This window comes from Erpetoichthys calabaricus, chromosome 11, assembly GCF_900747795.2.
Source record: "Erpetoichthys calabaricus chromosome 11, fErpCal1.3, whole genome shotgun sequence".
Lineage (NCBI taxonomy): Eukaryota > Metazoa > Chordata > Cladistia > Polypteriformes > Polypteridae > Erpetoichthys > Erpetoichthys calabaricus.
Genome location: NC_041404.2, coordinates 40,552,486 through 40,565,141, shown reverse-complemented (window position 1 = coordinate 40,565,141; position 12,656 = coordinate 40,552,486). Strand labels below are relative to the sequence as shown.

At 43.2% G+C, this 12,656-nt stretch overlaps 1 protein-coding gene across 1 annotated transcript in view; it reads right to left on the bottom strand.

The window, feature by feature from the left end:
- Nucleotides 1-12,656, bottom strand: part of spock1 (SPARC (osteonectin), cwcv and kazal like domains proteoglycan 1) — a 633,015-nt gene that overhangs the window by 149,877 nt on the left and 470,482 nt on the right. Inside the window, exon 6 of the mRNA XM_028812997.2 lies at nt 9,311-9,425. Coding sequence (XP_028668830.2) covers nt 9,311-9,425 — 115 coding nt within the window. The remainder of the gene's footprint in view (nt 1-9,310; nt 9,426-12,656) is intronic.

Genomic DNA, 12,656 nt, shown 5'->3' with positions numbered 1-12,656 from the left:
GCCTGAAGGAGTATTTGTGAGTGTTTTGGGACAGTGTTGGGCCTGTGGGACACGGGGAAGGCGTGCCCCACGGCTGAAGAGAAATAAAAAAGTGTTTATTGAAGTACGTGCCTCTGTCTCAGTCGGTGCCGGGTCGGGCGCTATATAGCGCCTTTCACAACTCCTCAGGACTCCTCACAGGACTCCGAGTTGTATTGGAAGTCCGATGTATATAGGCTGAACAGGACCGGAGAAAGTACAGTCCCCTGTGGCGCTCCTGTGTTGCTGACCACAATGTCAGACATGCAGTTCCCAAGACGCACATACTGAGGTCTGTCTTTAAGATAGTCCACGATCCATGCCACCAGGTATGAATCAACTCCCAACTCTGTCAGCTTGTCCCTAAGGAGCAGCGGTTGGATTGTGTTGAAAGCGCTAGAGAAGTCTAGAAACATAATTCTTACAGCACCACTGCCTCTGTCTAAGTGGGAGAGGGATCGGTGTAGCATGTAGATGATGGCATCCTCAGCTCCCACCTTCTCCTGATATGCAAACTGCGCCACCTTAATGTCCTCCCTTGGGTGTTAAGATAGTGAAGGGGGAGCTTAGACCTGCAGAAATCCACAATCATCTCCTTGGTCTTCATTGGGTTCAGAACCAGACAGTTCATATTGCTCCAGTCACTGGAAGCTCCAATCAGATCCCTTTATTCCCATTCCTGCCCATTACTTATACACGCCACAACAGCTGTATCATCAGGGAACTATACAGATAAGTCACTAACATCAGCCTCCTCTGAAATCAGCCTCACTAAACATATGGCTGGTTGGCAAAGAAGGAAAGAACAGCAAGAGCACCAGTTAACAGCACCCCTCCTACAGTAAGAGCCTTCTTTGGATTTTGGGAAGAACTGAGCCGATGAAAGCCATGTTTGTAATGATCAAACGGTGCCTGTCCTGGCAGCGTGAGATACGAGGCACTCATGTGTGCTTTAAACTGACTGAGCTCGAGGCCAAGGACTCCAACAGAGCTATGACAGGGCAAATAAAGGAGCCAGATGCAGAAGGGGGGAGTGATGGTGGTGGAGATTTTGAAAGTTTCTATAACCCATAGTTGTGAGAAGGAAAAAAGCTATAGTGCATCCCCTCAGACACTGTCAAAAGACAGACATTGAATTTATTGATGTTCAGAAAATGGAAGTAAGCTGTAGCTGTCCATGGGCCTTCTCCTCCTAGCAAGTGAGGGGTCCAGGATGGTCGCTGCAGGAACAGGCCTAGGTGTACATTTTTGGAAAGAGAAGAAAAACTGGAGTATCTGGAGAACAACTCAGGAAGACATGAGGTCAAAGTACAGACTATGATCGAGACCCAGTTAACGCCCAGGCTCTTGGAGCTGCCTTCCCCATTCTGCCACCATTCCACTCCGTTTACATGTTACTTGATTTGTAAGTAATGGATGCTGCAGATGAAGTCAACATTTTTCAGTGTGAAGAAATGATCAACATGGATAGCACTGAGTGATCTCCACAGGGAAGCTGCTGGTGACAATTTATATTTTTATCATTCAGAGCTTGAATGTCAAGAGCTCCCATGGCTTAAAGTGAGTGTGTCAAATCATATACTGTTCAGTCATATCACTTATGTTTAAAGAACAATTCAGTTCACTTTATGCCAATATACCGGTCTGCCGGCTAAAGTGGCTCAGAGGATCCCACAAATTCAAATTCATAAATATTAAATATATCATTAGAAAAATCAGAAAACTACATTGTAAGAAACAAGAGCCATCAAATATCACTACAGTATACTTCTTTATATACACACAGACACACACATATATATATATATATATAAAATACAACTTCTGTCTGTCTGTATGTCTGTCCGCTTTTTATGAGAGAACTACTTCACGGATTTAGAACGGGTTTTTTTCTATAATTTGCTTGAACATTCCGGTTGATTTTGTGACTTTTCTCATCATGCTAAGTATTATGGTTGGCTTGCGGTACCAATTTATTTGCGCGAATCCAAGAGAGGTTGCGGGCCGAGGAGAGGGGAGAGTGGGCGGGGCCCTCCTCAGTCATGTGCCAGCCTCCGTTCGAGTCGCTCTACCTCTCACCACGTGTTGGAGTGTACCTTGCCTCCGCTTAGCTAGCGATAGCTGTTTTTTTCAGCAGACATTATCATCTAGAGATTGTTAAGGAGTAATGTTTGATGTTTTTGAGAGAGAGAGAGATCAGAGCTACATGTGTTTTATAGGGTACCTGCTCATTGGTAGAGATATCATGTGCTCTTCTCCCAGCGCGGGAGACGCTCTCCCATCAGAGCTGAACACGATCAGATACAGAGCCAATGTTTGACATTGCAATGTACCTACCTTCCGTTTGACCAAAAATACCTTGCCAACTTTTTACATTTTCCCAAAGAGATCACAGCTACATTCTCGCCCCGATAGCAAAACCAAAGCTATTGCATGTCAAGAGGCCCTTGGATATGAAGCCTATAAATATAAATTCTTCTCAATACAAATTATTACATTTTTTTTTTTATTGCTTGTTAAAGTTTGTCCTGTTTCACCACTACACGGGCGGAGCCATGGGGAACAGCTAGTGTATATATATAGAGCTCCCATGGCTTAAAGTGAGTGGGTCAAATCATATACTGTTCAGTTATATCTTAAAGAACAGTTCAGCTCACTTTATTCCAATATACCACTCTGCTGGATAAAGTGGCTCAGAGGATCTCACAAATTCAGATTCATAAATATTACACATATCACTATAAAAATCAGAAAACTACATTGTAAGAAACAAGAGCTATCAAATATGACTACAGTTCTTTCTTTATACACACACACACACACACACACACACACACACACACACACACACACACACACACACACACATCTCTATATATAATCTTCATTTGGATCTTGATCTTTGTTTGTCCGCGAATGAATTAGAAGAAGAAGCACTAGATGGCAGTAGAGAGACTGCTAAAACATAGGCATTGCATTAAGAATCTCCTCCAGGCTTATACTACTGAAGACTGTAGTACTCCAGTCACACCTCAAAACACAGACATTCAAACTAAACAAATTGTTGTGCTTTAAATTAACTTATCTTTATATATAATCTTCATTTGGATCTTGATCTTTGTTTGTCTGCGAATTCCACACATGCGTAGACCACCTTCCAGTTTAGTACGTTGTTGTTACTCACGGATGTCAACAATGTGCCGGAATAACGAAAGGGGTGGTGGACAGTGTTACGCTGGTTAGCTCCTGAGGCCTGGTTAGAGAATGAGATTGCCGAAGATAAAAGGTACGTGTCTACGTAACATATGAATGAAAGAAAGACAGTGGGTAAAATGAATGACAACGTAACAGCACGGTCCGGAAATTATTGTTACGTTGTAGCCGGCGAGTGCTGCGTGTCTCACAGTTGTACCGTGGCTTGCTCACATGTCAGTGAAGTGATCCCTATTTATGCTTTAAAGAGCCTGGATACCTATGTGTCCCCCTTTTATAACCATTGCTCCGTGTATATTGCCTTACTCTTTGGATTGCCACAAAGCAACCTGCGAGATTGGAGAAAGGTTGAGAAGAGATCGTGAGAGGAAACGACAGCGTTGTGAAAACGAGACGGACTGTGAATGAAGAGAAGCAGAAATGCTCCTGCACCACCACATAATTACTATTCAGACAGTGATTCCGAGTAGGCCGCTCCTATCGAATCAATGTCCAAGGGTTTTCTTTTGTAATTTTGTTTTCCTTATAAAAAATCATAATGCTGTGTGACAAAGGGCTCAGTTCACGACTGGCAGCCGCGTTTAAACAGGGAGCCCTTCACAGACAACTTTAACACGCGCAACATAGTTGGGCGCACGTGGCTAGTATATATATACTGTATATATAAAATCCAACGTCTGTCTGTCTGATTTTCACGAGAGAACTACATAACAGATTTAGATCGGGTTTTTTTCTATAATTTCCTTGAACATTCCGGTTGATTTTGTGACTTACCTCATTGCTCTATGTATCATAGTTTGCTTGCGGTACCAATTTATTTGTGCAAATCTGAAAGAGACGCAGTGGACTGAGGGGGGCAGGATGTTTCGTACCTATGCACCAGCCCCAGGGGCGTATCTTAAATCCGCTTAGCTAGCGAACAAGAGAACTACTTAACAGATTTAGATTGGGCTTTTTTCTAGAATTTGCTTGATCATTCTGGTTGATTTTTCCACTTCTCTCATCGCACTAAGTATCATAGTTCTCTTGCAGGAGCGATTTATTCACGCTAATCTGAGACAGAGGCAGTGGGCCGAGGGGAGGGGGAAGTGTGACGTAAGGAGTGGGGAGCTGGGCAGGGCCCTCCTCACTGTCCTGTTTCACTTCTACACAAGTGATGCCTGGGTGGCACGGTGGCGCAGTGGTAGTGCTGCTGCCTCGCAGTTAGGAGACCTGGGTTCGCTTCCCGGGTTCTCCCTGCGTGGAGTTTGCATGTTCTCCCCGTGTCTGTATGGGTTTCCTCCGGGCACTCCGGTTTCCTCCCACAGTCCAAAGACATGCAGGTTAGGTGGATTGGCGATTCTGAAATTGGCCCTAATGTGTGCTTGGTGTGTTTGTGTGTGTCCTGCGGTGGGTTGGCACCCTGCCCGGGATTGGTTCCTGCCTTGTGCCCTGTGTTGGCTGGGATTGGCTCCAGCAGACCCCCGTGACCCTGTATTTGGATTCAGTGGGTTGGAAAATGGATGGATGGATATATATTTATTTATAGTAGCAACAGAGCAGTCTAAACAGCTCTAGGGATTCATACTCCATTACAGCCAAGTCATTGCCTGTGGGTGAGGTATAACAGGTTCCAGGTTCAGCTCCCATCTCTGACTCTCCTGAGAAATCTAATTAGTCCACTTCACCTGCTGCCGATCACTAGAGATGAGCGAAGTGATTTGCTGGAAATTGAATCCGAAGCCAAGCCAAAAATATTCTCAAAATAAATGCTATTTCACCACAGGTGAGTCCAAGGAACTCTCTGTAGTCCCCTGCGATCAAACTGTGGGGAGACACAGATCAGGGCAAGAGAATAAAAACCATTTCTAAAGCTCTAAGTGTTTCCAGGAGGGCAGTGACGTCAATAATTGTGAAAAGGAAGGAGTTTGGAACCAACAGAAGTCTTCCTAGAGTTAGCCATCTGTCCAAACAAAGTAACCAGGGCAAGAAAAGCCTCCATCAAAGAGGTGACCAAGAACCCAATGGTCACTCTAACAGTAGTCATCTGCTGAGATGGAGGTACTTGTCAGAAGGGTGGCCATCTGTGCAGAACTCCATCAATCAAACATGTATGGTAGAGTGGACAGACAGAAGACATTCTTGAGTTAAAGACATAGGACGAAACTCTGAGAGCATGAGGGAAAACATTCTCTGGTCTGATGAGACAAAAACTGAACTCTAAGCAGTCTGTCTATCAAAGACCAGACACTACTCATCACTTGCCTACGGTGAAGAATGGAGGTGGCACCATCATGTTATTGGGGTGCTTCTCAGCAGCAAGGAAAGGGAGGCTGGGCAGAACTGAGCAAAGGAGGAATGTGGCCACACACTGAGAGTTCCATGAAGAAAACCTGCTCCAGAGTACACACGACCTCAGACTGGGACTACAGATAACATTCCAGCACGACGATGACTCAAAGCTTACAGCCAGGACAACACTGGAGGGGCTTCAGGACAAGTCTCAGACTGTCTTTGAACGGCCTGCCAAGACCCAGACTTAAACCTCATAGAGAATCTGTGGAGTGACGTGAAGATGGCAGTTTACAGACACTTCCCTCTATCCAATCTAATGGAATTTGAGAGGATCTGTCAGGAAGAATGGGATAAACTGCCCAAATCCAGGTGTGCAAAGCTTGTTTGGACTTACAGTAAGTCAAGAAGAGTCAAAGCTGTAACTGCTGCCAAAGTGGCTTCTACAAACTTCTGAATTAAGGTTCTGTATACTTACCCGATTGATAGATTTCAGTTATTGATTTGTAATAAACTTGCAAACCTTTCTGAAAACATGTTAAAATGGGCTATTGAGTGTTTGTTAATTGGCAACAAATGCTAATTTTTTTCATTTAAAATTAAATCTACAACATAGTAAATTATGTAGAAAGTGAAGGGGTCGGAATACTTTCTGAATCCAAAGTAGCAAGCTTATCTTTAGGGGATTTGGCAGGACCCCCGTAGCATTATGAGTAAAGCCCACCTGAACTGAAGACTCTAAAGCCACAAAGCGCCAACCACCCTGCCATCATGCAGCCATTGGAACACCAATGAAAACTCTCTCTTTGCTCGTCACGCTAATAACATGCAGGGCACACTCACAGCTCAAGTGGCGTATGTGATTTGATTAGGGGCCGGCGCCGTGCCTCATGCACTATAATCCATATTGCTTTACTGCGGGGCGCCACTCAATATCGGACGATACCACAGTCCTGAAATAGATTAGAATCAGGCGTCCTGACAGCAGAGCAAATTGAAGAGATGCTATAAATTACAAACTGGATATTAGTCAGACAGCCGTCAGGCCTGCTTAGATAACTCATGAATTATGTGATGTGCTCTTTACATCCAGCTGTATCTGCACTGCATCCCCCACATCCCAAAGATCCCCTCAGTAAAGGGTATGCTGGTTCTGTTAGAATTTTTTTTATTGTAGCTCTTTTTTTGCTGGGAAAAAAGATGATAAAATACCTCATGTAAGTTATAACAAAAGAAAGAGTGCAGCTCAGTACAGCGAGGCTCCTCTGGTCCCATGTGGATTTCATTCCAACTGAGCACACCTGCCTATCCCTGCAGCCTTTACTTTTTGATTACTTCTCGGCGTGACTGTACAGAACCACAGAAGCAGCATACAGATCCGTGCTGCAGACCCTCAATGCCCTCACCGTCAAAAAGCTTTTTAATCAGAGCGGAGCGGATTCCTGCTTTTAGCTGGCCTCCTCGTTCTCATGCATTTGAGGTTGCTTGTAGAGTGGAAAGCTGCATCTCTGAGCACAGATGAGTGCTCTGCCATCGAACCTGCTTCTCGAGCACTGACCACTTAAAAGGAATGAAACCTCAGCAATTCGATAATCATAATGAAGAACTGGCACATTAAAGTAAGGGCAAATATCACCATCACATTCAAGAACAGCACAGCTTCTCCTTCACAAGACATTATCAAGAGCAAGGCCTGGTGCTTCAGACTTGGCCTCCACCTCTCATGAGCAGGCAGCATCTGCAGAACATAAGCAATTCTCTCAGAAGTGCCAGTTCACCTTGAGGCCTTCGCTATCACATCCATCGCCTGACATTCTTCAGACTCGAAAACAAACTGCTCAATATTCTGAGCAAGTAAACCTTTAAAAGATACAGGAGATATGCTGCAATGCAGGATTGGATATGCATTCAAATGTCCACATGTGTGTCTTCACCCTCGATGTACGAGATAGACAGACTCACTTATCCTGTGGCACTCCTCAACAGGCTGACCGGGCAGAATGGCAAGATAAGTAAGTGTGTAACAGGAAAGAAAGACGTGAAGGCATTTAAATAGGAGAAATATTAAAGGCACTACATGAGATAGATAGATAGATAGATAGATAGATAGATAGATAGATAGATAGATAGATAGATAGATAGATAGATAGATAGATAGATAGATAGATAGATAGATAGATAGATAGATAGATAGATAGATAGATAGATAGATAGATAGATAGATAGATAGAAATGAAAGGCACTACATAATGGATAGATAGATAGATAGATAGATAGATAGATAGATAGATAGATAGATAGATAGATAGATAGATAGATAGATAGATAGATAGATAGATAGATAGATAGATAGATTAAAGACACTATATAATAGACAGATAGAAATGAAAGCTGATACAGATGATTGATATACTGCATATATGATAAAGAGATTGGACAGATGGTATATATTAAACATCTGAAAGACATTTCAGACACATAGTGATGAAACATAATAAGAATGTTAAGTATGGCCTCCATTTTGGTTTGTCCCAAGCCCAGAAAAATGGGGAATGTTGGCATAAGGAATAGCATCTGGCCATATATGTCAGGCCGAAAACTATAAAATATTATCGCCACATAAAATTTGGAAAAGATAGGAAAATAGGAGATAGGAACTATATGGGGTACGTGAATGGAGTTATGTGATAAATATAAAATCATTATATATGATAGGTACATAGGCATGAAGGTCACGCTGTTTGATAGTACTATGAAGTGGTATATACAATGCAGGAAAGGTCATAATAATATTGCCTAATGAAACACGCAGACCTCCAGTTGCATGAATTTCTCCATCTGTGTTGTCCTTGAATTGTGCATCCCACATTTCTTGCTCAGCGGTCTAGCCCCAGTAATTACACGTTGACCCCCCCTGTTGCATGCATTTCTCCATCGTGGTTTTTGAATTCTGCATCTTGCACTTGATGCTCAGCCAATGTTGTTGCATTTCTTCTTCTTCTTCTTCCTATTATGGTGTTCTTCATCACGTCCTTAGGCTATGTGATTTGTTTGATGCTCAACAGATGTCATTAGTTGTCTTTCTTCCTGCCATGTCACTTTATTTGCCTATCATTTTGCCATAAGGAACCGGAGCCATGGACTTGTAAGAATTAATGTTGGTAATTTCCCCATCTTCATGCAAAGAATGATAGACATGGTTCCAAGGCAGTGTGGTGGAGAGTAGGATATTAGGGACCTCCAACATCTGACGTGATTTTATTCCCTACTTGAATATGATAGACAAGCTTGTTGGGCTGAAAGGCCTGTTCTTGACACAGTTGTTCTGATATTCTAATGTTCTAAGCTGAGATCACACGATTGGTCACTTGAGGTGATCAGTAGTACCCTAAACAGATTGATATCATCTAGCCTCTCGGTGGCCCCAGTTGTCACAACATTCCCATTAGATTTGCCCCCTTTAATGGCCTATATGTAATATAGTTGCTGTCCCTTCCAGTCGGTGTCTTGAGCCACAATGGTTAGTGGAGCGGTTCTGGCCCACCCATGCCCTATGAGTGCTGTTGCCTCTTTGACAGCTCCATAGTTGTCTTTACATCATTCAGCCACCCTGTGCTTTTCTGCTCTGACCTTTTATTTGTGATCATTATGTTAAAATATTCTCCTCCTTCTGATGTGTCTATGAGAGAAATGTCACTTTAGGACAAAATGTCACTACCAGGGAGTCCCAGTGCTTTATCCTTAATGACATTTCCCAGAATCACCTCCCAAAGAACTCCAGCCACACAAAGGAAATACTTTTAAATACCGTTCTTGTTGGCCTTTGGCTTGACCGTTTCTTGTCCAGGCAGACAGGGGCAAGGTCCATCACACTTGACAGAGATGCTCTTCCCAGATGAACAAGCCTGGAATTCCATTTTGCACTGCAAAAAATACAAACAGAAAAGAAAACAACTTTGTCAGTAATGTGCAATGGCAGTTAGTCAGGTCTCAGGTGTATTCATTTATACTTCTTCATTTCAAACATGATTATTTATTTTTTTATTTGTTTTTTTAGCCGATGCCTTTACTCAAAGAGACTCACAAAACAAGCTATAATACATAAAAGAATGATTACAAGGTGCAAACATCAAAAGCAAAAGAGAACAAGAAAAAAGAACAAAGCAAGAGGGAGTTGTAGTGGTACTACTATATAATTATACCTCCAGCTAGACTACGATAAACAGAATTCTAAACTCTTTTGGAGTGCAACGGCAGACATCTTGTAGAAGAGACACTAAACGGTTCCAGAATATTTAATGAAAAGATCCCTAAATGTGAGCAAATTGGGAATAGTTCAAATAGCCGAAGGGAGGTCATTCCACAGCTTTTGTGCAAGAAGAGTGAAGCCTTGTCTGGAAAGAGAAGAGATGGTCAGCAGCAGGGCCGCATTAAGAACTTTAGAGACCCTCAGCACTTATACAGTTGTGCTCATAAGTTTACATACCCTGGCAGAATATCTAAAATATTGGACAGTGTCTGGAAAACATAAATAATCGTGCAGAAAGTTTTCCTTTTAATTAACTCTTTCAGGGCGGATGTCGACTTCTGTCAACAGGAGGGGTGGAGAGCAGTAAGTTACTGCAAACAGTGAGAAAACTCGCCGTTATGTTTTAGTTCGACTTTCTTTGCTAGAGGGAAAGTTAGCTTTGTTGGTTTGTCCGAGATTCCCTGCACTTGTGGGAGTAGTGAAGAGCAAACAACGACAAAAATGGCATCGACATGGAATGCACAAAGCAATATACTTCTTGGACGATGTTTTGCATGTTATCGCTGAATTGGACTCTGACTTGTCAGAGTGATCTGGAGATCGATATCGAAAAAACAAAGTAAGGCACCGGCATCAGCTGATTGTTTTCCAGCTAATCGTGGTGCCGAACACGTTTGTGTAGATGAAGACCGCCACTCATAATGATCAGGTACAAACCAGATTGCGATACACTACGACTGCAACTGCTGCTGCCATCCTCATCCCCCGTCACGCAAAGACAGCCTGGCTGCCAGCCTGCCACACATTTCTGCCAGCCATCATGCCACCCGTGAGCAGCTCGAGCCACAAGGGACTGTGAACTGTTAGCTACAACACCCAGGAACTGATATTTTATGTTGATTTATGTTGCGAGACATTTGCCTTGAGTGCTTTTCAGAAAAACTGCGTTTTTTGGAAAAAATATTCAGCCCTCAAAGAGTAAAGGAGTGTGCTCAGATGAAGTAATTTATGATCACAATACACCAGCAACTGCAGGTGTGCTGCTTGTAATCTGGACCGTAGTTGAAAAGAAAAGAAAAATCATACAAAGATGCCAAGATGTTAAAACTAAAAAAGTTGCCATTTATTGCATGCAATCCTTTTCAAACCGCTCTTAGGGTGCAATCATATATACAGCGAAAACAGGGCAAAAAAAAGTAAAAATATAAAGGCCAAAAAAAAATATATATAGGCTTTGTTGTAGCCCAACATCTAAACAAAACTAATGAGACTCCCTCAAAAAAGAAAAACAACAAATCAGGGGTCAACACTGGCTTACTGGGGTTGTCATTTTTTGAAGAATATCCAGAACCCACCAGTCACTGAGCCACAAAATCACTCTCTACTGTCCTCTCAGTTTTTCCAACACTCTCATCTACCACTTCTCTTCTTCTTCTTCTTTCGGCTGCTCCCGTTAGGGGTCACCACAGCAGATCATCTTCTTCCATATCTTTCTGTTCTCTGTATCTTATTCTGTTATCATCTACCACTTCTCTGCAGTCCACTTTCAACCCCCTCCTCCTGTCTATTCAGCATAAAATAACCTAAAACCAGCCCATCTAATGATACGTGACAAAAACAAAATCAAAACTGACGTTAGCACCCTTAACAGATACTTTTATTATATTAACAACCTTCAAATCACAAGACTTCATCAATAAACCCAAACTTTCCCATTAAAACAAACCTGACACTCACGACAAACCCCCCCAGGCCCGGCCTTAGGCATAGGCGAAATAGGCGACCGCCTAGGGCCCCGGCGTCCGGGGGGCCCCGGATCGACGGCGGCCAGGCCCCTGGCCCGCCCCTCCCCTTGCATGTTTAAATCACGTGGGCCAGCGGGGGCGTGTCCGCGTGGGCGGCTCCGGGCGAAAAAGGGACGCAGGGTGATGACCTCGTAACGTTACAAGAAAACGTCTCCTTGGTCTAATTTTCACGCATTTCGCAGAGCTTCCAGGGGGGCCCCTGGACCCCCCTTTCGCCTAGGGCCCCATAATACCTAAGACTGGGCCTGCCCCCCCCCCCCAATACTCGATCTTCTACCTACCCACACAGTCTCGCGTTACAGTACAGAGAGTGCGCCACATTTAAAACTGATGATGGCTCTGCGCACACCTGTTTCCACCACCCAAATGCACAGCAAATCCCAGCCAACAGAATGGAAAAAAAACAGAACGAGCATGATGTGCACAAAGCCCTCCGTGACGGCACGTTTAATAAAACTCTTCGCTCTCTTTTTCTTTTCTTTTTTTTCCTTCCCTTTCTTATAAACCTCTTCTAGCAAAACAAGTAAATGCACATCCCCAAAGCATACACTGGCTTCTATCACCACCATATCCACGGCTCATTACCCATGTCTCCATGAGACTCACGGTCTCACATTTATGATCACATAGTTACGTCTGCCCTTTTTAAATCATAATGACAAGTGAAGTCAACCAAATGGGCCTGATCAAAAGTTTACATACCCTTGAATGTTGGGGCTCACAATAGACACACAAGTTGACAGACACAGGTTCAAATGAAGGGTAATTAAGGGAGAGTCTCCATACCTATTACAGGGTGAGTCAAAATTATGGTAACATTTGAATGACGGAAACAATTTATTCACTAAACATACTTCATATGTGCAAGATGATTTACAGGAACGTCTCAACCTGTTCGCCATCATGTTCAACACACAAAAAACAACGAGTAACAGTACCATTTGAAGCCCGGACGCACATTCTGCGGGGAATAGATGATACCACAGTCCGTATTCTGTCCTTCAGGTTATTGATATTACGAACTTTCCTGCTATACACATGCCCCTTCACCATACCCCATAACCAGAAATCACAGGGTGTCAAATCAGGAGAGTATGGAG